The 26,536-nt window shown below is 39.9% G+C and overlaps 1 protein-coding gene across 1 annotated transcript in view; it reads right to left on the bottom strand.

The window, feature by feature from the left end:
- Window positions 1-26,536, bottom strand: part of HCN1 (hyperpolarization activated cyclic nucleotide gated potassium channel 1) — a 296,663-nt gene that overhangs the window by 39,871 nt on the left and 230,256 nt on the right. Inside the window, exon 5 of the mRNA XM_024571964.4 lies at window positions 18,102-18,248. Coding sequence (XP_024427732.3) covers window positions 18,102-18,248 — 147 coding nt within the window. The remainder of the gene's footprint in view (window positions 1-18,101; window positions 18,249-26,536) is intronic.

Below are 26,536 nucleotides of genomic sequence, written 5' to 3' on the forward strand. Positions count from 1 at the left end.
ATGAGAACTTCTAAAAAGGGGAAGTCTTTTACTCTCCTTTACCTTTTGCATGAAGAAAGGAAGCCACATCATTGCCTATTAGCTGTATCATTACTGCCCTGGGCTCCACTGTGCTGAACAATCGCACTGCCACCTACGGACAGGAAGCAAGACCTACCACTGCCAGACAGCGGCATTTAGATGTTTTCTCTTGCTACTGTTACAATGTTCTTAACTTCAATGTCTCTGGTTATATTTTGTTTGTTTTTTTCTTTTGTTGATTATGTCCCAGTTAAAGGTGAGATCATATGGTATTTGTCCCTCACCGCATGGCTTATTTCACTTAGCATAATGCTCTCCAGTTCCATCCATGCCATTGCAAAGGGTATAAACTCCTTCTTTATCTCTGCTGCGTAGAATTCCATTGATAATAGCCAGAGGGGAGGGGATAGTGGGGAGAGGGGTCTATAGGAGCTACTATAAAGGACACAAGGACAAAATCAAGGGGGAGGGTGGAGGTGGGGGAGGGAGGTGGGACTGGTTGGAGTGGGGTGGAGGGACGGGGAGAAAATTGCAGACAATTGTAACTGAATAAAAATAAATAAATTAATTTTTAAAAATAGATGTTTCCTCTTAGCATCCTTTGCACTGGAGTGAGAACAGCGGGGAGCGCAGAGAAGGGTTACTTAAAGGAGTCTCTAACTCTAATCTCTAATTATAAATTCCACATGGTCTGGGCTGGATCAGAAAATCACTCTTTCAAAGCCTCTCATGTTTCCATTGCAAGTCTTTGACTGGAAAGGGGCGGGATCGCTCTTTTCCGGACGTGTTGTAATTCTGGGCAGGCCAATGCTGAGTTATAAGATCGACATGTTTCCTTCCATTTTGTGGATTCTGGTCCAGATTTCACATCTCTCTAAACCGAATAGGGATATGGGACTGACCACTTTTAATCTTGCAAGTCACATGTGTAACAGAATAAACAATGGAACCTAAAATTGACCACAATGCCATTTCTCAGAAACTTCTTCTCCAAGGAGCCCCCAGAAGAAAAGGGTGGGGCCTGAATGTCTGATCTTGCTTACTTCACGTAGTAACTGAAGTAACCTCAGTGAAGATGTGGGCAGAGGGAAAAAGAGAAATGGAAGTATTCACAGAACCCGAGATCTGAGTTCCCTGCTTTGGAGAAATAAGTTACACAAAACTCTGGATTCCAAGACTGAGGAAGATGGTTTCTCTACACTTGCTTCATAGAATGACCTGATATGATCCGGGATGGACTTTTTAAAAATCCCAGCTTACACAGCAGGCCCCAAAATTTGGGTCCACCATGGAAAAGATGAAATACCATCTTTTGATGGCATTTGATCCTCAACAATATTTCATGAGTTTAGCAGAGCAAAGAGGTGTCTCTAATAGTGGAGCTTCATGGAGGGTTGTAAGTATTTGAAAATCAGCTGAAAACCAGAAGATGAACAGAGCAACAAAACTAGGAGAAAGATTTTACACATGATACACGGTGCAGCACGCCCACAGGCCCACAACTGACTCCATGGGTGGCTGTGTCCAGGGCTCTCTGTGGTCGGTATTAGCCAAAGACCTGTGGTGGGTGTGGGAGTTACAACAAGGTTCGGCACACGGTAAGTGCTCCATAACCACGAATGCCTGTATGAGTGGATGGAAGGAGGGAGAAAAGAAAGGGAAAAAGAAAGGAAGAAGACTAAAAGGATTAAGTGGAAATAAGTATTCACAAAGCTTAGTTTTATTCCTGTTGGAAATGGTTATTTAAAACTCTTAGAATGCTTGCTTAAGCATCTACCTTGAGAAAAAAGTATTATGTGTATTAAAAAATATGCTTCTTAGTATTCATATTTCTATAGAAAAACCACATGATGATAAAAGGTGAAATGGAGTTAAAAGGAGACAAAGGTATGCCATTAAAATGACTGGATTGATTGTTTGAAAGGTTATGATTTCACATGTAAAATTACATAGAAGGATACTATGGAGAAAACTGCAAATAAGTCAGATTGCAGAGAAAATAAGAGTTTTCAAACACAAATAATAGACACTCCTTTCATCTATGTTCTTTTTTGAACCTTACAAATTTTTCTCTTCATTGTTCTCTCACCTTTTATTCTAGAAAATATTTGAAAGTATATTTTACACACAATTAGACTGGTGCTTGTCTGTGCGGATACCTTTTCTGTGACACGTTGTATGTTCAAGGGCGCCTGCTGGGAACACCCTGATTATAACATTGCGGAGATCATTTCATATCGTTGTTATTGCTTGAAGGAATCAACTCATTTTCTCCTTCTCTGAGACTTTTACTTCCAAGAAAATACTAGCTGGTTGAAACTGTGAATCCTAGCAAACATTTGATAGGAAGAATGTAATGAGCCAGAAACTTCTTCGCTTCTCCCTCGTTTTTATATTTCAGGCTGTATTCCATTTGTAACTTGGCCACAACTTGTCCACTGCGCTGTTCATGACATGTGGGTGGTTTCTAGTTCAGGCCGATCGAATCAGCCTGCTATGACCATTCTTGAAGCGGCTCACGCACTGCTTCCTCTTGAATATTTAACCTTAGGTTGAAACTGCTAGGTAATCAGATAAGCATGTATTTACTGGATTGGCCAAAAAGTTCATTTTTTTTTTCTGTTCCATGGCTCTAGTAGAGCTTAGTTATCTTTAACTTCACTTGAAACAATTTTGATATGCTGTGTTGTGACAGCTGTCATATCAGTGTGCATTAAAAAAAAAACATCAGCTCTGGCTGGTGTGGCTCAGTGGACTGCATGCTGGCCTGCGAACCAAGAGGTTGCCAGTTTGATTCCCAGCCAGGGCACATGTCTGGGTTCATATTTCTATAGAAAAACCACATGACGATAAAAGGTGAAATGGAGTTAAAAGGAGACAAAGGTATGCCATTAAAATGACTGGATTGATTGTTTGAAATCAATGGGGGGCCAGGTCCCCCATAGCAGGTATGTGAGAAGCAACCACACATTGATGTTTCTTTCCCTCTCTTTCTCTCTCCCTTCCCCTCTTTCTAAAAATAAATAAATAAAATCTCTGAGAAAAAACCAACTTATCAAAATTGGTGAATTTTTGTGCAGCCATTTTAATATTGAAGATGGAAAAAATAAGCAATCTTTTCAGCATATTATGCTTTATTATTCCAAGGAAGGTAGACATGCAACTGAAATGCCCCCCCCCCCAAAAAAAAATTGTACAGCCTGTGGAGAAGGTGCTGTGACTGACTGAATATGGAACGTGTCAAAAGTGGTCTGCAAAGTTTCATGCTGGAGATTTCTCCCTGGACAATGCTCCATGGTCGGGTAGTCCAGTTGAAGTTGATAGCAATCAAGTCAAGACATTAACTGAGAACAATCAACATTCTACCATGCAGGTGATAGCCGATATACTGAAAATATCCAAATCATTGAAGTTACTGATGAAAATGAAAATGTGTCTTTTATTTTATGGCTAAAAAACTAAACAGATTTTTTTTTGCCAACACAATAGTTTAGTAGACACTGCCAAAAGTTTTCTGAAATGACTGCATATTTTCTCACGAAGCAGTAACACATGAAGTCCCAGTAGTCCTGCACCTCTGACAGAACTTGATGTTATCATAATTTTAGCCATTAGGAGGCATGAAGAGAGACCTTATTATTATTTTTTTTCTTTTCTCTCATGTGTGGTTTAATTTTACATTCCCCAGTGATTAAGATTGTCATGCTCATTACTGGCCAGAGTGCCCTATTTGGTGAAGTGTCCAGTCACGAGCTCTCTCTGATTTTTCTATTGTAACAGTTCTTTTTATAGTCCTGGCGTGAGTTCTTTGCTGGTTGGCACATGCATTGCAAATATCTTCTCCCCATCTGTGGCTTGCCTTTCCATTCTCAATGGTCTGTTTTACTGTTATTGTTTTTTTTTCTTTTTTTTTGTAATTTGTTTTCTAGCTAGTTTAACTCTACAACAATCAGGAAAAATGGGATTTGTTGTATTTAGATTCTTTCAAGAAGGATTTATGTTAACAATAAATCTGTGCTTTGGAAACGCATACTCTGAGACACTGGGAAAGTTTAAGCAGTATTGTTTGGTTATAATTAAAAAGAATAGCAATATTTTAAGATTACTTTTGCACTACAATTCCTTATTGATAACTTAAGTATCATTGCGGAAAGTTCCATTGTGTGAAACATTTCGATTTCTTCCATTCTACATTATTTTATTCTACATTGTATAGTTCTAAAGTTGTAAGCATGGTTGCTATAATTGCCATCATTACAATAATGAGTTACTAAGTAATCTTAACCAGACAGAGCTGCTGTTTCACTACCAAACTCCTGCACCCACCATAACCCGTATTTTATACTGTGCAGAGCACACAAGAGCGCCCTCCTGAGAACTCCCATCAGACGGACATTCCAGTGGCATCCAGACACGCAGACTTCTATGTTAACATTAGAAACAACAGGTGCACTCGGTCAACTCTGTATCAAGTGGTACTTCGTCACCTACAACACCCTCAAAATGAACGGCTTCTGACTGATGCTGCCTTATTTTTCCCCAATTCAGTAACCTGGACTGGTTACAATCAAAACAGAGTAATTGGATACATTAGTGTTTTTCCTTTAAGGCAGGGATAATTTTAAGAATGAACATAATAAAACTAAGAGACAACACTGATGTTCTGCTGGGTTCCAGGTATTGCTTTAGATGTTGACAGGTAGCAATTTATTTTACCCTCATAAGAACCCTGTGCCTTAGTTATTATTACTACCCCGTTTTAAAGAAGACAATGAGTTAACTGCCCCAAAGTACACATTCACAAGAGGAAGAACTGTTGCTTATCAGCCAACCCAGCTCCTGAATTTAGGGCTCTGATAGCATCTAAGAAGCCATCTTACCTTTGCACATATCCAGAATTATCACAGACCCTTAAGAATTCGATGTTGTTCTTTTGAACTTCATGCCTTTGAGAGCCTGACATGGACCCAAGTTACTGATGTAAAATAGTAACTCAGATGAGTCCAATGAGTCTTAAAGAGGTGGCCATTTCATAAAATTCACATACCACGTCGGAATGAGCCCAATATTCCAAAGTATACACTCTGCTCCTGGAGCTAATGTTGCCTAACATGGTAGTCAATGGCTGCGTGGAATTATTAACCACTAAGGAATTGAATTTTAAATTAAATTTAACTATTCAAATTTAAAGTTAAAAACTGACACAGTTCGGTTATGAGAAAATGTTAAATATGTTTGGGAAAACTTGGGTAGATAGACACACTTTTCAACAGAACATTTTATGAAATCTATATATAGATCAAGCGATTCTGAGGAAAATTTAGCATCAAAATTGAGATGTGCTATAATTGTAAAAAATACACTAGATTTTAAAGACTCAAGACAAAAAATAAAAGAATTTACTTGATCTCATTAATGATTTATGATATTGATTGCATGTTGAAATTATAATATGTTGATATATTTAGCAAACAAAATTTATTAAACTTAATTTTATGTTTTACTTTTCATGTAAGTCCTAGGAAACTTAACATCTCATGTTGCATTTCATATGATTCACATGACATTTCCACTGGACAGAGAGAGGTCTGCTGCAGAACACACATGCCATCACATGTAAGGGGATCTGGCATACAGAATGCATTTGTTGAGTTTTTTAAAGCTTCATTTTAAATGTTATTTAATGAAGAATTCAGCGAGACAAACACAAAGTACAATTTTTCAAAATTATGTATAACCTGAAGAGAGAGGTGAAACAGACTGTGAAACTTCCGTAGGTGAGTAAAATACGGTTTACTAGACTCCTGATGGGATTAGATTTAGATTGCAAGGCTTCTAGGAAGAGTAACTCAGTATCTAGAAATGACCAACTAAAATTGATTTTAAGAGACCTCACTGAAAGCTGGAAGGCAATAAATAAAGCATAAGAGGCAACAGCTAATAAATAAAGCAAAGACACCCATGGCAGCTTCCGGGCAGTCATTATGAGCCGTAGGGGTGGACACCTCTGAGTGCCCGCCGGAGTGTCCAGCCCAGAGTGCGGTACACACAGGGGGCCCACAGTGCGGTGGAGTTCGGGTGGGTGGGCCTGATGGAGGACATTCTTGGGGAATAACAACTGGATTCTCTGGATTCAGGGTTGCTCTACGGGCCCTTGCCCTCCTCATAGCTCTCATGGAGACAATCCATCAAGAAAGAAAATGGCCTTAAGGACCTGCCAAAGGTGACGTTCTTTTCCCTGTGATTCTTTAGAGGAAGACGGTAAACCTGTGGACATATTTATGGCATTTTTCTAAAATACAGTTTACTAGGCTTCAGTCCAGACTCAGAGAATCCAAAAATAAATCTTTAGGGGATATGACTCAAAATCTCTACTTTTAACAACACATTCCAAGTTATAAGAGATGGTGTGGAAACCATGGTTCATTCCTAAAATAGAGAGGGATATGAACGCTTACATTTAGTTGAGGGAGAAAGATATACATGTATATATGCAGTGTAAGAAAATTGTAAAGAATAAAATAAACATGGTTAGCTCCCCCTCCCCCCCGCCCTCTCTCTCTCTGCATGTCTGGGCTCAATCCCTAATTCCAAAACCAACTGGCTCTGTGCCCATAGGAAGTGACTCAGAGTCTTCAGAGCTTAATCTTCTTATCTGTCAAACAGGGAGAACACCAGCAACCCTGTCACAGAGGACTGCGATGATTAAACCACGGTCACTCCTGTTCTCCGGTATGAAGTTATAATTACCATACACAGTATCTGTTACGATCAAACAAATGGTAGAGAACATCGGTTTCATACAATTTCAAAAAAATAAAGATTTCAATGTCATTTGGTAAGAGGATATGGGTCTGATTTTTTAGAAAATGTTGAGCTGGGGACTGGTTATTAAAGGCCGAAGTTGAGGTGGGTGCAGAGGTTCAGAAGAAGAACATGATGGATATCTTTTGGGGGCAGTCAATAAAATTCCCTTTTGGACAAAAAGGAATAAAACACAGGATTCTTATAATAAAGCTGCCCTGTTAAGATAGTAAATTTGGAAGGTGGATGTAAATTACAAAAATATTCTGTATTTTTTTTTAATAAAAAAGAAACACATGGGGGGAATTCGAAAAATAGCTCTCTCTCAGCATTCCCACCTCGGTGATACTGAGCTGGTGGTTTGTTCTTCTAAACTGCAAGACATTGACTGAATGTAGAAGAAAATCAGGCCATACAAGCAGATCTTACTGCTCTAAAAACTTTTAAACATTTATCCAAACACTGACTTTCAAGTTAGGTGCCGCTTCAATTTCCTAACCTCAGAGCATTTCCCTGGATTTCTGTGTCCTGTTCCAGAGCATTCACAGCAAGCTAGTTCTTTAGTTGTGATCATCTGTCTTATTTTTTACAGAGAGCTTTCATTGCAACTCCTAAATAATTTAAATATCAAAAATTATGTAATAAACTTCAAAGGTAAGAAAGGCTTCCCTTTAATACAAAGTGGTTCAAAAGTAGCTTTACAGTTGTTTGTATAAAAGCATACAATAATCAATAAGTAATAATAGAATAATAAACTCTGTCTCACATACTCCCAGCTGTAAACCTACTTCTGCCCCATGGTGTATTTATGTTGGGGAGATTAAAGGAGTTAGAGATAGAAAGGAAGACTTGATGAGTTAACATAGAGTCAATTTTATTTTGTGATAGTTTTCCATCATTAAAGTATTTTTATTAGCAAACAAATTGTACTTTTTAAAACCTTTGAAAATAAAATCTATATACACGGATTCCTTAAAATATATAAAAGAAAAAGAAAAAAACTCTGTATACTCATCTCCTTAATGAAAGTCATTTACTTCATTTAGATATTCAAAATAACCTCTCATTCACCTTAATATAGTTGTAATCATAATATACATCCAATATTTGTTTCCTTTTCCTTCCACTTTTGTAGTGTAAAATATTTCCCACTCTGAGACATGGGCCTCATGGTCCTGTGAATGGCCACACAGTATTCCATCTTGTGTTATTCAAAGTTACATTATGAAAACTCCAATAGTGATACTGAGAAAAAGTATGTAATGGCCTCTTAAATACTGGCAACCTTATGCATTTTCAGCATAACTTGGTTTGACATCTAGCTATATCAAGGACCACGTGTAAAGGACTCGTGGACAAGGACAATGGGGGGAGGATTGAATGTGAGGCGGATGGGCAGGGCAGGGGAGAGTAATGGGGGTAAAATGGGGACAACTGTAATCGAACAAAGGAAATGAAGGGAAAAAAGAGAGGAAGGTGAGAGAAAGCTCCATCAATATTGATCCCCTAAACCAGTTCAACTACTGGACTTCCCAGTCTGGTAAGCCACTAAATGTCTTCTTGTTTTCAAGCTAAAAAGAAAAAGAAAAAAAGTAAATCCAGCTATATCAATAATTGTTAGATTAATAAATAGTCTCTTCAAATTATGAGTTAAGGGGTAATTAGCCTAAAATCTCTGCATATACAAATGGCCAATTGTGATTAAGTGGCTGAAATGAAATCGGTCTGCTTGTAAAAAACAGACCAGAACAAAATGAATTTTGAGACGCAGAGGTTCAACAATTTTAATGTTTTCTGTAGTCACAGTTTTCATAAACATCTAATTGGGCTTTGAGGTAGGGCCTCACATGTAAATCTTACAATGTGAATGCATACGCTGTTTGAAGTTAATTTAGTCTTCGCCTAGTCCCACTGGTTTGCCTTCCTAGGACACAGGAACATGCTGCTGTTAGGCACCACGCAGAATGACAGCAGACGACAGAAAATTCTCTCAGCCTTCACTTAAATTACATTCTTAAAAAATTAATAATAAAAGGAGGAAGAAAAAGATCAAAACACTAAATCCAAGAATTGTGTATCAACAATGAACGCGCTTGTGGGGGGCTGTGTTTCAGCCCCACTCGCTGGAATCCCAGGCGGGAGCTCAGGGAGGGTCCGTGAGCGCCAGCAGAGGCGGCTCCTGTCGCCTGCAGCTGTAAGCAGTGAGACACTTACGAGTGGAACAGGAGTCAGGCCTACTGCACAGAGGAAGAACAGATGGACGGAAAGTGTCAGATACAGCAAGCAGATGTCCCTACGTAGGCTAAACTAAAAAATACTATTAAACCAGGACCAGCGGAGAGCAGAGTGACTTAAAAGACTTAATTCTTAGAGGAGGTGATTTGGAGAATTTGACAAGAGCTGTATTTGAAATTTTATAATATAATCCACGTGTATTTATTTTCACTACCGACAGGCCAGGAATAGAGATAATCCGTGTCTAAGAATACAAGCACACATGCGTACGCGTGAGGGCATCAGGCCAGCTCAACAACCAGGCAGGGTCCCGAGAGGCATTAACCACTCATTCTCCTGTCGCTTTTGTTAGATGCGAAGGCAGCACTGCGTGTGTTGACCAGTGTTTCTGCCCTCCCCCAGTTCATATGCTGAAGCCCCAACTTCCAATGCCTCAGAATGCGGCTGTATTTGGAGGGGCGACGGCCTGTACACAGGCGATTATGTTAAAAGGGCGCTGTGAGGGCAGGCGCTAGCGAGGCTGGAATTGTGGACACACAGAGAGAGACCTGGAGCTTGAACTCCAGGGTTCCAGAACGGGAGAAAATAGTTTCTGTTGTTTTCACCACATAGTCTGCTGTATTTTGCCATGGCGGCCCAGGCCAACGAACAGGACCACTTAGGCTGGTGAGGGGGCAGCAGAGATGCAGCAACACCCTTCTGGCATATCTGCCAAGACCCAGCTGCACCCCACATGGCAGGGGAGGCCCTGGAGGGGGCATGACCCACACACTTAGACAACCTCTGAGCTGTCCACTCCCGGGGAAATTCAAAAAGGTGTTTTGTCATGTGAAGAAAGGATTCTGCTTCATTTCGGGATGGAGAGTGAGGCGTCTTGAATGTTCAGGGCATGAGAGCAGCGGGAGGGTGGAAATGGCTCTGGAGTAGAGCTATAGGATTGGGTGCTATACTCTAAGATTAATTTTTAAATTTTTATAAAATATATACATAACAATATTTATGGTTTTACCTACTTAACTCATCCCGAGTGTACAATTCACAAGCATGTTCACCGTGTTGCCTCACCGCCACCTCTCTCTCCACCCACAACTCCCTCATCTTCCTCAACAGAAATGCTGTAACCAGTAAAAGCAAAGCCCCTCCTTCCTCGGCCCCTCTGTCCCTCTGAGTTTTCCCATTCCAGGGATTTCCTATGAGTGGAATTACACAATATTAGTACAGGACTGATTTTCTAAAGTCTTAATAATAAAAAAAAGCCACACAGAGAAATATTGGGGAGCGGGCCAGTGATGAAGCAATGGTAGGAAAGCTGGAGGAAAAGGCCCAGGCGTCTGGTGCTCCCTCATTACCACGGTACAGATGAGCTCTCCACCCCTTCCTGTTCCCCCTGCTGCCTTTCTCCACCTCCTCACCAACACTGTATCTCATGTCTCTTTAGTAACAGCCAATCTAGTAGGGGTGAGGGGATTTCTTACTGATTTGTATTTGGTGATATTACTTGCAATGACATGTCATGGATTTTCATTTCGTCTTCCTAATGATGGAGGAAGTTTAGCACATTTCCATGTGCATGCCAACCACGTGAATATCTTCTTTGGAAAAAAAAATGTTTATCCAGGTCATTTGCCCATTTTTTAATTGGACTATTTGTTTCCTTGCTATTGAGTTGTATGAGTTTCTTACATAATTTGGATATGAGCCCTTTATCAGATGTGTGGTGTGCCAATATTTTCTCCCATTGCATAGGTTACCTTTTCATTTTGATTCTTTTTCTCTGCAGAAGCTTTTTAGTTTGATGTAACCCAACTTATTTTTGATTGTTTTGCTTGTGCTTTAGGCGGTGTATCAAAAAAAAAAAATCATCACAAAGATCCACACCTGGAAGGCTTTTCCCTATGTTTAAGCCTTTAACCTATTTTGAATTTTAGTATGTATTATCTGTATTTCTCTAGCAAATAACCATACGTGACTCCCTACTTGTCTTGTATTTTTAGTAATGCTCTTTAACTTTTATCCATATTTATGTCATGTATTTATATCTTGTCTCTACAGGCATATAGTAAGAACTTTGAGATCGGAAACCACATTTTACTGTTTACCTTCCCATCATGCCTGGGTCAAAGTCTTGGCCACATTAAATCAATAATTTTTTGAGTGTGTGTGTGTGTGTATTTGTTTTCTAGAAACTAGGGATGCAGAAAAAAAAACTAAGAATGGAAAGGAGACCTGATTTCTTTGCCTGGTCATGTGACCTCGAACTGACCAGGCCACTTACGTAATCCTTCTAGCCTTTTGTTACTGTGATTGTCGCATGAGAATCTGATCATTTATAAGATCTCTGTCGAGCTTCACAGTACCAGATTCTAGCTTGTTGTAACTAATTTTGCCTGAAACCATTTTTAGAAGACATTTTAAAAATCGACAAATACATACTTTAAATAATTATTTAGAGCTGTACTAAATAAACATGCATGCAAATTATGCTGTCTTCCCTAACAGTCCATTTGACGAATTAAAGGTCAGAGGGACAGTATTATACTCTCAGCCATGTTCTGTGAAAATGAAATATACTGACGTCCTATATTCTCCCGGGACACATGATCTGTACCTATTTTCAGCCATGGCTCTTCACACTCATCGTTTAAAAATAGATCCGTTCTGAACTTTGGAGACAGGCTCGGAAGGGCATTAACCTCTTTCTCCACTGTTAAGTTGGCCATTTTGCTCTAATCGAATCAGTATAAATCTGATCATGTTAAAAATAGACCTTCTTGCTTTGTACATATTCCAACAGGTTCTCATAAGCAGAGCTATACAGTTCACTGAATTTGTCTAATCAGTTTTTGGTTTTAACTCTACTGCCTTCTTTCACTAAAGCATTCATCAGTCTTGTGGTCCTAACATTTCAACGCCAAGTTTTAATGCTAAGACATTGTCTCCAGAAAGCTGGCTGTTAAAATGAAAGAAGAACTTATTAGCAGATCGTTTAAGTAAGTTCCAAAAGAACTGAGTCTTGATAAGGCTGGACTTGGTGCCCCTCCTGCGCATCGCCCACACCCTCTGCAGGACCCTATCACAGCACAGACAACGCAGTGATGGCGGCCTGGACTTCTGCCTCTCACTAAGCTGTGAGCGCCATGAGGACCGGCTGAGGACTGCTCTTCACTGAATCGCAGTAACACCAAGAATTAAACTGCACTTGTACTTACTTTGTGCCAAGTACTTTTCTAATTTTTTATTTTTATTTACTTATTTTTAAAGATTTAACTTATTTATTTTTAGAGAGAGCAGAAAGGAAGGGAAAAAGAGGGACAGAAGAAACATTGATGTGAGAGGGAGAGACATCCATCAGTTGCCCTTTGCATGTGCCCTGACCGGGAACCAAACCTGCAACCCAAGCATGGACCCTGACCAAGAACTGAACCCATGACCTCTCACTATGAAGGAGGACACCCAACCCACTGAGCCACACCAGTCAGGGCACTTTTCTAAATTTTCATATATTTTGCTTATTTAATCTTTATGACAACCCCATGAGGTAGTTATTATTATCATCATTTACATCTGTGGGAGAGGAAAGTGAAGCACGTACAAGTTATGAAATAGTCCCAAGCTGTACACGGAGTGAGCTGTGGAGCTGGATTTGGAGGAGGCGGCGGAGTCAGGGCCAGGCTCGTAGCCCCTCTGCGGTAGGTTCTCCTTCATCGTTCATTATAGAACTGAAAGTATACGTGTAACTCTTATTGGCACTGAGAATATCATAAGGGGGATTTAAACTCTTCAAAACATAAACCCTGAATACTTCTGCACAACCAGGGGAAAACAGGAGTTTATGAGAAATAGGCAGAGGAGGGGGTGCTCTCCAGGGACAGCCAGGCCAGGCAACTGCTGGGGTGCCAATCCTCCACCAACCCACATTTCTACTCGTCCCCGAAGTCCCGCTCTGCAGAGGCGGAACTGTGACTTGGCACGGCCACAGCGCAACTGTGGACAGCGACCATTATAGATTCCAGATAATACATCACAAAGCATAGGAAAATGCCAAGTTTCTGGTCCCTTCTTAAGAGTTTTTCTCGGGGAATTAAAGTTATTCCTTTACTTCCTGGCCCATGTAATTTAGTGCACAGTGACATGAAGATACTGTTTGAAGATAACTTTCTAGTCACTTCCCAGAAAGCTGCCAATTCTAGCAGAGCTGGCGTGCGGGTCCCTTGGTCCCGCCCAAAGAGGAAGAACACCCAAATTTATCTGCCACTCGGAACCCGCTCTACCCTGAGGCGCTCCGCCACTTAGGTTTGGGCGGGGGAGCCAGCAAGACTTGTTTTATGAGCCGCTGACAATATTCTAGTCAGACTTGGCAAAGCAACATAAAATTTGTTTTTCTGTCTCCATGGACTTTACAGGGTTATAAAGACTGGACAGAATATTTATATGCCTTCTACAACAGTACTCTACTGAACGATCCCTCACCTCCCCCCCCAGCTGACTGTGAAATACATCACTAATGCGTCAACCTGGAGAAAGTTCAAAAGAGAATACAAACAACCACACATAAAATAGGGCCTTCTGGCACATAGCACACACATCAAAACTAAATCACAGAGGAACCTGAGGATCCCAGCATCTCTTAGTTACGTATTAAAAACAACACGTCTGCAGAATAATCTAAAGTGGTACTGGGAAAGTTCTAGGGTCCCAAACGAACGTGCATGAAGGACCCATGGACAAAGCCAAGGGGGGTAGGATTGAGGGTGGGAGGTGGGGGTGAGTAGGGCGGGAGAAAGTGGTGATGGGAAAATGGAGACAACTGTATTCAAACATTAATAACAAAAAATAAAAATGAACAAAAGAGACTTCTAGGGCCACAGGACTTCACAGTTGTGGGTATTTCTCTTCTTACCCATATCGGCGCACTCTTTGCTTGACAGAATGCTCTCTCCAAGCTCGACTCATCAGTGATTCTTTGAGATAAGTGTCAAGTGTGAGATCCCTATTTAATTTGCCTTTATTTATCCAGCAAGCAATTATTAAATATATGCTATCTAGGGGCTGGGTTATAGTGGAAATCAAGAAAAAGTCCTTGCCTTCTTGGATCCAGAGTTCATATAACAAAATGAGCAATTAAGAAATAAATTTAAAGACCAAAAGACAATGGAGTGATATGTCCAGAAGAAAAAGGCTGGTGTGATGAGAATGAGTTCCAGGAAATTAGTGTGGATGAACTTCTCAGGGAAGGCCTCTTTAAGGAGGTGACATTGCTGTTGAGATTTGAACATTAAGAATAAGCCAGGTGTTTGTTAAAGACCTTTCAGAAATTTGTCTCTGACATATGAAAAAGGTAGAACATTTTATTTCTTCCACAGAAATGGAAATAGGAGAATGCTTTCAATAGGCAGTGCTTTTGAAATACCTACTTAATTAATTTTCATGTGCATGATATAAAATTTATTTTATTTTGAGATTTTATCTATTTTTAGAAAGAGGGGAAGGGAGGGAGAGAGGGAGAGAAACATCAATGTGTGGTTGCCTCTTGCACACCCTCTACTGGGGATCTAGTCCGTAACCCAGGCATGCGCCCTGACTGGGAATCAAACAGGCAACCCTTTGTTTCACAGGCAGGCACTCAATCCACTGAGCCACACCAGCCAGGGTGTGCATGATATAAGATTTTTATAAGAGTGTTCAATGGTCACACATATTCATAATTCTTTCCGCCACTTTATATACTAAAATATTTTTGTACTTTGAAGTCTTCAAAAACATTGAAAAGAAAGGCTAGGGAATAAAATGGATAAAATATAATGGGAACTTAATTGGTTATGAATATAGAATAATTTTCACATTCCTAAACATTGCATTTTACTTGTACTTTCTTTATTTTTAAGTAACAGGGTTTTCTGTATAAGTTTTGGAGATTCTGAAGGTTTGACCTACCTTTCACTTTTCTACATTTCTGAGCACACAGACTTGTGTTAGCAAAAATCACTCCTCTTAAGTATACATTAGAATCTCAAATTACATGAAATATTTTCATAAAAAAGAGCCTTTCAGATAACAAAGCAATTTTAAGTTAAAAGTCTTGTTACAACATGTGATGGTTGTTGACTCAAAATTATACACACACAATTAGCAATTGCATGTGGTGCATGTATGTGTGTACAAAGCACAGTGTATTTTCTTACCTCCTGTCACAAAATATATATCAGAAAGTCCAGCTTTCCCCATCTGAGTGCCCTAATTTCACTAATCGACACTTATTGTATCAGTCATTCAAGGTCTTCTATGTGCCAGGCACCTTCTAGACACTAGAGGCTCAGCAGTGACCGAGATAGACCTCTGCATAAGTCTAGGCCTCATCTCTAAGTGGAATGCAGCTCTTGAAAGGTGGGGTTTTTAAATTTGGGGGCAGGTGGGGTGTGGAGAGATAGAGCAAAATTTTAAAAACAAGAAAGAACTCGTGGAGACACACAACCGTGTGGAGGTTGCGGGGTGGGAGGGGGGTGGGTGGAGGTGGAAGAAAGTATGGGGGAATAAATGTTAAGGAAAAAATACAACAAAATAAAAACTAAATTAGAAATAATAAAAATAAACTAAAGTATTTCTCATGATCTGCCAGTATGACTTGAATATAGCAGGTACTAATAGAGATGTATTTCCCATTGTTCTCATTGAACTTGTCTTTAGAAAACATGTCTGGCTTGTTTAGATTCAAACTTTCTTTGAATAGTGACTTTTGTTGTGTCTCTGCCAATGTCTTCCCTTACGTTCCTATTCTATTCATCCTGCTTCTTTGCTAATAAAGTCAGAATTCAGTGTTAACAATACATTTAGGCTTTGTGTGATTCTGATGTCAGAAGAGCAAAAAGTGAAGAGCGAACGAACAAATGGAGAATATTGTTTCCAGCTTTCTGAGGTGTTAAGTGTTTACGCATTTCATGCTTCCACTTCTAGGGTCTCTGTTTTTATTCGGGAGCCTTGACTCTTACCCTGTTTTTCACTCTTAATTCTATTAAAGATCATTCACTCAGTACATATTTACATAGAACATGTAAATAGTACATAGAACAGTACATATTACATAGAACATGTACTAGAAATTTCAAGAAAAAATTAAAATAAATGGCCTTTGCTTTTAAGGCACTTTCAAAACAAAAGTGGAGAAAACAACTGTGAAAAAATAGTGGTAACACAGACGGAATGGATAAGTAGCGCCCTACAATTATGGACTCAGTGCACGGTTGGGGGGAGAGACAAGAATGATCAGATCCAGTCCGAAAAATCAAGAAGGTATAAATAAAGAATTACTCCACAGGATTTCGCTAACACACAAGAGACATTTCTGAGAACATCTGATGCCAGGGTGAGAAATTACCATTGATTTCTGCAGAAACAGCAAGTTGTACGTTTGGCCTGAGGCTACTTTGGAACATGCAGGACACCATGGAAAAGGAAAACTGGGGGTTAGGCTGGGGTCAGGGCACAGAAGGGCTACGGTACCAGCCTGGCGGGGCTTTACTTGACTTAATTTGTAGTGCAAGGACTGAAAGGTTTGGAGCAGAGAAATGACCAGCTTGTATCCATAAAAGATCAATGTGGCATCAATGAAGTGTTAAATGGTGGAGAGAACAGACCAAAGGCTGCAAGGTCACTAGCTCTAGAGCAGCTAGTCTCCGTGACAGGGATGTGAGACAGGGGACCAGCAGAGATGTGCCACCTCAGTGAACTGGGAGCGTTTAGTGAGAGACTGGATGTGCAGCACAGAAAACATTTAAAAAAAGGGCCAACCTTTGATATCCCAAATGACTTGAGAGAATGAGTCAAACTTTTAGAGAGACTTCCAAAGACATAATGGCTCAGCATTGATGATGGTGTTATTTGATTAAATAACTTACCATATGTACAGGGCCAGGTGATAGCATGCAGCCTTTAAGAAAATGGAGCTTATGGCAAGAACTTGGAGCTCAGATGTACAGAACTGAAGTGTGCCATCAAATAAATAAAAGAGAATAAATTCAGGAAGGCATAGTGAAAATCAATGGCTCGGTAATGATTCAGCGTTAAAGTCACTCTCCCCCTCAAAAAAGATTCAGAATGTGTGTTTAGTTAACAGTTTAAATGCTACCAATGAGGGCTCAAGGGCAAAAGTTTTGCTGATTAACAGAACACTGATAACTTCCAAGGAAACAATTATGGTACAGAAGTAGAGGGGAGGGGGGAGGAAACTGTGGGGAGGAGGGTTTTCAGGAACTACTATAAAGGACACATAGACAAAACCAAAGGGGAGGGTGGAAGCAAGGGAGGGAGGTGGGTTTAGATGGGGTTGGGGGGAGTGGTGGGGAGAAAATGCAGACAACTGTAATTAAAGAACAATAAAGTAATTTATGAAACAAACAAACAACAAAACCCCACAATGCAATGCTTAGGTCAGGGACTTTTTGAGAAGGTTGGTAGTAAAAGAAAGAAAAAAGAGAGAAAGCTGTGTAAGAAACATGAACAATAAAGAGGATGTTCTTTCAGCCTAGGGGTGACCTGAACATCAGTGGTCAGGGGAGATCGTTCTAGGGAAAAGTGGAAGGAAGATGCATGTCAAAGAAGTGTTGTAATGAGGTCATAAGAAATGAGTTACTCGCAACAGGTTAGGCAACTCCGTGAGCAGAGTACAGGGTGGGGGGTGGACAGGGACAATGAACATGGAAGGAGCATGGAAATCAAAAAGATAAAGAAACAGTTATGTAAGAACGAGATAAGATGGTAGAAGATTGGACAGATATGGACAATCAGAACACAGAAAGGAATTTTAATAACTAGGGATACAGAAATAAACAGCTCTGAGAATCATAATTAAAACCATTTCCCAGTATTTTTTAACAATTAAAACCATGTATATGGGAAAATGTAAAAAATAATAAGGGCAACAAAAGAGGTCTTATCATTTAATTCCAATATTTCTTTTGAGTAATGTTATAGCACGGACTTGAGGACTTCCCTTGAGAAGAGAGATGACGTCCTGTGCCGAGGAGATGCAGGACGACACAGCTTACCTCTCTCAGAGGGTCGTTGAGTTCGTTGAGGATGTTCTCCTCGTCAAAGATTTTGCCTTGGTATCTGTGTTCATAGTAATCGTGAATCTTCTGACGCATGTCCGCTGGCAACTTATGGAACGACATGTACTGTTCCACTTGCTTGTACTGTAAGGAAAGGAAAAAAAAATAGAGAATTTGTTAAGTGGAATGAGAAATCATCAGGTTACTTTGTGCTGTATTCAATGGCACTTGAATAACAGTGACAAAAAGGAGAATTCGTTAAGGGGAAGGAGCTAAGGTACTAGGTTGTAATGTTCCTAATCCGGGTCACACAGCGTAGAAGGTATTTATTTAGGTAAATGTTTCCTGTAATGAACTGAGATATTATGGCAAGAAGGCATGAAAGGAGTTCAGAGTGAATTTAAGGGTGTAGCCCCAGAAAAGCCCGTGATGGGCTAGAAACAAATAGCGAATATATATATTTCATTTTTAGCTGGGTTCCAAAAGAAGTATGAAGCTGCTCTTTGAGTCTTCATCTGGAGAAAGAATCACATAACTTTGGGTAACGTGAGCGGTTTTATCTTAGACCCCACAGGAAAAGATCAGACCTGATCAACTTGCGACACAGAGACAGCACGCTGGCCAGCTGTCTGCGAGTGGTAGACACTCAGGAGGCACGGCTGCCTGGTGAGGGAGGAGAGTAGTCACCCTTTAGTGCAGGACTTAGGAGGGGATGAGGGTGAGCCTGGGGCCACATACTTTCAGAGCAGAAAGTTTACCGGGACGTTTAAGTTCCTTTAACTAAGTAGTTCTTACACTTGGTTGTTCATAAAATTAGATGTGGGGTTGCCTTCTGGGAATACAGATGTGCAGGCTTAACCCCAGACACTGAGCCCCTGGATGTATGTGCCACTGTGAACTTACACACACACTCGTAGACACCCAGGGAGACAGTATTGTTTGAAAAAATAGCAGGATGACAGCTAGTGGTGGGGGAGGAGATTGGAGGTAGAAGGATTGAGCAAAAATGAAAAAGGACTCATGGACATGGACAACAGGGTGGTGATTACTGGGGGAACGGGGTATAAGGGGACTAAAAGGGTAATTTAATAAAATACAATACAGATTAAATAGATTAAATACAGATTAAAATAAAGTACAATAGATTAAATACAGATTAAAGTAAGATACAGTAAAGATTCAAAAGAAATAACCTCCGTTCTACTCAAGCAGGAGCACGGCGGCACGGATGCTACCTGGGGCTCACGAGAAGAGAACGTCGGGCTTCATCCAGACCCACGCCACCTGAACCTACACCTCAGCAGGACCTCCACGTGACTCATCGCATGTGAGGCTGAGACCTGCTCCTTCAGTGTTTCAGAAACAGGTGATCACGAGACCACACTTTGAAAAAATTAGTCAAAGCCCTCAAAGTTAGTTTGGTTGCACAGATAATAAAACTGAGTACAAATAAAATAGTAGGTAACAAAACCAGAAACCAGGCAAAGATACTGGAATAAGATTCTTCCCTTAAACAAAATATATTTCATGTGTTATGTAGGGAAACTTTTTTCTCAAATCTTCCTATTAACAGAGTTCTGATTGGAATATCTAGGTCTTCTGACTCCTTGTTTATACTTATTGAAATTATAATTATAATTATAATTGATAACACATATTTATGAGAAACAGCAACCCATTGAATTCTATTTCTTCAATTTTCCCTACATAGTTTCCTTACATATAACATTCATATTGTTTGGATGCTCCCTTTGAGAGAACTATCAACTAATATCAGCTAATGAAATACTACTAATTAGTAATAATCAAGTAATTAGTATCAACTAATACTGATTAGTAATAATCAACTAATTAGTATCAACTAATGAAATACAACCCTGTCATGAGATTTCAAACTATTGTTATTTGGTAACCAGATTATCCCCCTAAAGTATTTAGAGCCTGCAGGTCTCTCTCCTTCCCTCCCCCCCCCTATATATATCTGTATCAATATCTAAAGCAACTCGATGACAATTTAAGCATTTTGAATTCAGGCACTGACACTGTCACTGTCATTGCGTATACATGGCTTCTCATACATACTTGGGAGACACCGGGTTGTTATTTTCCGAAGAACTTTGAATCAATGAGCCTCCTAACCTCTATAGCTTGCTAGCTCACCTCTGGGGACTTGGATTCAGTCTGCTTGGCCCCTAGAAGCTTCTGTGGCCTTCTCTACACACCGTTCTGTAGGATAAAGTTCATTTGCAGCTGCCCTGGAACAGCTCTATCTTCATTTTTAGAGACACATCTGTATCTAATTTTTAGTCTTAGCCCAAAAGAGGGCAGTGAAATGTTTGGTGTACCTCAAGGTTCACTTCCGCACTAAGGACTTCCAGCTGGCCTCCTTGGTTTGACTAGTCTGGCTTGACTAGATAAAGAGCTATGGAAAACATCATCGGTGAGCTCTCCCCAGATCAAGGCTCCCTGCACAGATCTTGGTGGGTGAAGCCAAAGAGAGACACAGGGCATTCCAGGCACTGTAAGATGGAGCCCCCAAAGGGCTCATGCCGGGGAAAGGCCCTCAGCCTTTCGCGCCTGTGTGTGTCCTTTTCTCTGTTGCACACACGGTTCCTTTGACTTTAAACAAAAGCCATATATGAGGGTATAGCCTGCTATCCAGTGAGTCCTGCCGAACATGTGAACTTGAGAGAATACTAAAACCACGTCAGACAATGAGACCACCACAGTTTGGACGCTGGCTGCGGTGATGAGATGTCCTTTCAGCTCTAGCTGAATAAAGGATGCGTTTCTTCTGTACTCGTAGGTGCCAAGCAATCTCTGCTTACTTTTCTCAACAAGGTTTTGGCCCAAACATTGCTTGGAGTGGTGAGAAATTTTAACCTTACCCGGAATACTGAACTCTAAATTTCTCAATTCTTTGTATGCATCTCAGGGTTATGGGAGGCAGCATTAAAGTTTAGTCAGATGTTATTCCCTTGGGAGAACTCTGTGCCCATATGCACAGGCCTACTCATCTAAAATAACCCGCTCTGTGCCTGTCTCTGGAGTTGGAAAACTAATCCTTAATTAGCTAAATAAAAATATTACATATAAAACTGTTTTATTTTTAAGGGAAGTTGGGATTGGTGGAATCCAGTTTTTTTTCCTTACAAAATTCATTTTGTTCTTTTAGACTTCAGTTTACTAATCTACCACGGAAGGGTGTTAGGTCCTTCAGAACATATTTCTATGAATATTTTTTGTCATTTATTCATACTGACTCGTTTGATTTTTGAGCCTATGTTATACATTGTAACCACTCACTGACCTACAGCAACCATTGATCTAACAAATACTAACCTACCGCTGTGGGCTGATGGTTCTCAGGGTGTGGCTGCCAAATACCAGCACCCCAGGGGCTTTGTTAGAAATGCACAGGAGTCTTCACCCCCGACCTACTGAATTAGAAACTCTGAATCACAAATGCTAAGCAGTCTGTGTTTTAACAGGCTCTGGAGACACTAAAATATCAGAGCCACTTCTATATGCTAAGTACTGTGTTATCTTAGGACATAAGGAAGCACTTCGAGTGAGAGTCAGGGAAAGGAAGGAAATTCAGCTTCGATAAGTTAAGGTGGAGATGTGCGCACACTCTAACGCGTATGTGTAGGTCAGGCTCTCCGGAGAGAACATACACACGTAGTCAATGAGTCAGGGGAAGTGGAGAAGTAGAACTTGTATTTTAAAAGCAGGTGAATCATGGAGGGTGATCAAGATAAGGGAACTGACATTTGGCAGCAAGATGTGAGAGCAGAACCAGAAAAAAATGATGAACATCATCCAAAGAAGGACAAAGTTTCTAAGAAAAGGGGCACTGGCCCTCAGCCCGTGAATGTGGAAACGAGGCAGCGATCTTCGTTAGAATGAAAAGAACCGTCTTCCGGTCCCAAGGCATCATTTTGTACACTGAAGATTACTGGAAGGTGGGAGTCAGAAGTTACACTTTTCATTTTATTATGGGAGCAAATTACATAAAAGTAAAAATTAGCAAGTTAAAGCAAATGGGCCACTGAAAAGAGTCTATGCTCTCTGAACGCCCTCCTTTCCCTCCCCGACAACTTCTTTCACCCACGGTGGTAGCGCCACATCTGTGCGACTCTTCCCGAACAGTTCACAAGGAACAGAAGCTTTCACACAGGACCATCTATTAACTCCTAGTTCTTCTTCTTTCTGCTCTGGTAACAATTGAAACGGTGTCTTTTCTCTATTTTGAAGTTAATCTTTCAGGGGTGTTTGACTATCTTATCATCATCTCTCCTCAGGAACATTACCCCTACACGCTACAGTCTCTGCTATAACTTCAACTTTCTCTTCTGTGTATTGGATCTAGTCAAATAGCTTTTAAACATACCATTCATTTAAATTGATTAATAATAATAATAATTGAATACTACAAACTCTTTTCCAGGCACCCAACTAAGCAGTGTACTGATACTCGCTTTGCCACCATTATCTCCGCCCTACAGATGATGAAACTGGGGTACAGAGAGTTGCAACAACTTGTATAAAGTCACACAGCTAATCAGATTCGAAGGCAGGATTGGAACCTAGGCCATCTGGATCCAGTTTGTGCTCTCATTCACTACCTGATATGCCTGTCTTTCAAAAAAAAAAAAAGGCTCTCAGTTGAGCACAATCATCCCTCCACCTACTGCCCAAGTTTTTCCCTTTCCTTTCTCAACCAATCTCTTGACAGAGTGGTCTGTACTCACTATCTCACTGTCTACTACTCATTAAAACTTTATATATCGGACTACAGCTTCCATTCCTTCTACTCCACTAACAATTCCTTACATTTAAATGATCTGCCAATGATCACCACGATACTTAGATACTTTGCAAAGATGCTGTTATTTGGTAAGAATACTGAACAGCACTGAACACTAGTAGCTGACCCTGCTGATGCCCCACGCAACCCCCCTGTCCTCACAGCTGGCCCACCTCTGACCTCAGCTACACCTCTGTTTGACAGTTAACCTCAGGGTCTCTGCCTAAATGCTGAGAAGCTTAGAAAACGTGGTTAGCTCACGGTAGAGTTTCATGGATGTTTGGGGATGGGACAAGTATAGATAATACTAGTCAAATAACATTCAACCAATGAGGGACTTGAGTCTATAGATTTATGTCATAGCTTCCCCTCCCACACAGAGACAATTCTAGAGTGCATTCTACATCTTTCCTCAAGGGTATCAGTGGGACCAAGTGCAAGTCCACTTGACCACATTGCAAAATATACTTCATTGGCTTTCCATTTACCGCACTCTTACTCTTCCTGTTCCCCATTCTGCTTTTTCAATAAATCACCTACACCCAAATCCCTTTCTTAGGCTCTTGTAGTCGAACCCAAATTAAGACAACAGTATCATTGATCCCTTCCTCCACAAGGCATCTCAGTCCCTGGATTCTCCACCTAGATGCTCTTCTTATTTCCTCTTTCCTCCCTGGCTGCTTTTTGCATTCTTATTTGTTGAGGTCTCTTTATATTCTGGTAGTTCCAAGGACTATACCCAGAGACATACTTAAAATTTTCACCTCACATATTTGCCTTGAGCAATCCTTCCCCTGTCTGACAAGTTACAGTCAATATACCACCACTTTCCAATCAATAACTCCAGCAGAGAACTGACTTCAGATCTTCAGACTCATAGGTCTACCTTCCCCTTAAGCATCTACTTTTAAAACATGTCTCAAAGCACATCAAACACAGGCCCAGAATTGAAATCATCTCCTTTCTCCCCCACAGCTTCTCTATCCAACCAAGAGCTAAGCTATAGATCTGGTTTAGAGTATAATCATCTCTCTGTTTCCAAGACATTTTACCTTATTCTCCATAAATGAATCATATTGCCATTTGGAATCCCATTTTTCCAATTGAATTTATGAGGGTAATGGGGATGATGTTGGTTAATAAAATTATACAGGCCTCAGTTACACACTTCCACAATACATTGTCTGTATATTAGATTGAGTGCTTCTCACCCCAAGTCAAGTCTCCTTCCATCCCCATTTACTGATCCTTTCTCTGCATATTTTCCCCTACCACTTGGGTTGGCTCAAACTTTAATGCATATTCAAATAACATGAGGACCTTATTAACATGAAGATTCTCATTCAGTCTGGGTGGCGTTGGAACTGAGATTTGGCATTTCTAACAATGTCCTCAACGGTGCTTATGCTGGTGATCAGAAACTCACAGTAGAAAGATCTAGATTAGATTAGGTGGGGCATTTATGCTCGTACCACACCAAACATGCTCCTTGGTTCTTTTCTGACTGTCATAACTGCTTACGAAATTTTCTATATTCTTAACTAGACCATAGGCATCTTGAGGTGTATTTTCCTCATCGTATCTCTATTTTCTAATACAGCAACTCATATATAATAGGTATTCAACATATGCTAGATTAGCTATATATGTTCTAAAATGTTCCTTTTTGTAGACAATATTGTTTAGTCTTGATTAGGTACCTGATTTGCATTACACTTTTGAAGTACTACCAAATATGACATGAGATAGGTTTGTTTGATAAGGCCAAATATATGTAAAACATTTAAACTCCTTTACTTTTTTTTAAATTCTAATTTTACATTACAGAGAAAAATCAAACACCTATTAATTGTGACAAAATGCCTAGTCTTTTTTTCCCCCCCAAGGAGGATAATATGCCTTATTTGAAGTGGCTGGAAGGTCCATAACTTAGTTCATTAACTTAAAATGACTTGTCATTTAATTTTTAAAAATTCGAAGATGAAGGACAAAGTGTTGCCTAAGCCATGGAGTCCGTCAGCCATAAACCTAGAGGCGACACTTCACACCAAAGTTAAATCTTACAGGGTACCCGTGACCGCAGCGGTTAGACTAGTGAACGGTCATTAAGATGGCATAAATTTTTAAAAAACTGGGTGCACTGAATGTTGCAACATTGTGTCGTGTGTGTGTGCATAAAATTCTTCCCTGAAAAGATGCAAGTTGAGTTGTTAGCCCTCCATTGGGGAGATACATGCACTGTCAGTAATGGAGTTAAATATTTCTTTTAATATTTACCAATACCCTTGTTCTACCGCCCTTGAACAATTTTTTAAGCTTTTAGTGATGGGCAATAAGTTATTTCCATAATCCCTGTATAAGTGCATTAAAAAATTAATAGTTTGAAACTAAGAATGTTATTAAAATATCACTGATATTCTTCATTATTTTTGGTCAAAATATTTCTCAGCATTAGCTACAGCTTGAGTTACTTTGAAAGTCTCTCTAGATTTTTTTTTTTAAACAACTGCTTCAGTTTTACTGCCCATGGCTTTCCAAATTTAAAGCAATTGAATATCTGAAGATACACAACAATTACTAAGAGTAAATATCATCTGGAGAATAATTAAAAGAAGACAAAGAATTAAATGACTCATCAGTAAATTACCATGGAGAAATTACATATCTGATGAAGAAAGGAGCTTTTAAAATACTTAAAATGTGCACTCCTTTGGATTAATTTGTTTTTCCAGGAGTGAATAATTCTAACAAAGATTAATTCCTTCAGTACAAATTAAAAGCATAATGTCATTAAGTATATAATGCATAAAAAAGATTAAAATGCATGAGATTATAGTGCTTATCACGTCTGACCTGATGTGATATCAGGACAATGAGGCTGCACACACGTAGGTTAAACCCGGCCCAGTCAAAATCCATGTTTAGACCCGAGCATTGATCAGTTGTTGGTCTCACCACGGAACAATGTAAAAGCCCGTGTTAATCCGCTGGGGAAGCTGCAATATATAATTACTATAATAACCTTTGGTAAATACCTAGCAGAGAGTAAGGGGTGTTATTAGAAGGAAGTGCTAAGTATAACCCTGCAGAATGAGAAAAACCGTAGAGGTCTCACTTACGCTTAGCTCAAACTTGAACAAAACCTGAGTACTGGCAGTTGATTCACAAGAAAATGCATAGACATACATACACAAACATACATATGTATGTTTATATTTTGTGTGTATATATACATACAGATGTATATGGATTTCTGAGTATAAGTGTATATATGCAATGCAAATTGAACAAGAGCCATTTGAACTGTCAATGATTTATCAATAGCTATTGTTTTTTTGTGCCAGCACCCTATAAATGTCATGACTAATAAAACCAAGGGAAAGGAGAGAGCTTCTGCTAATTAATGAGTATCTTTTTCACATGGTGTTTAGCCAGGCATTTGCCTACAGTGCGGCTGGGAAGTGGGGGTGGCTTACAGACATTTAAAAAGAAAGGGAAAATGATAGAAAAATTTGAAAATTGTTCTAGTGCCTCCTCTTCTCTTCATAATCAACATGCATTGATAGGGAATGTTTTCAGCTTCTAGTCTCCTGGCTTAAATAATACAGGGGTTGGCGAAAGT

Source organism: Desmodus rotundus, chromosome 1 (assembly GCF_022682495.2).
Source record: "Desmodus rotundus isolate HL8 chromosome 1, HLdesRot8A.1, whole genome shotgun sequence".
Lineage (NCBI taxonomy): Eukaryota > Metazoa > Chordata > Mammalia > Chiroptera > Phyllostomidae > Desmodus > Desmodus rotundus.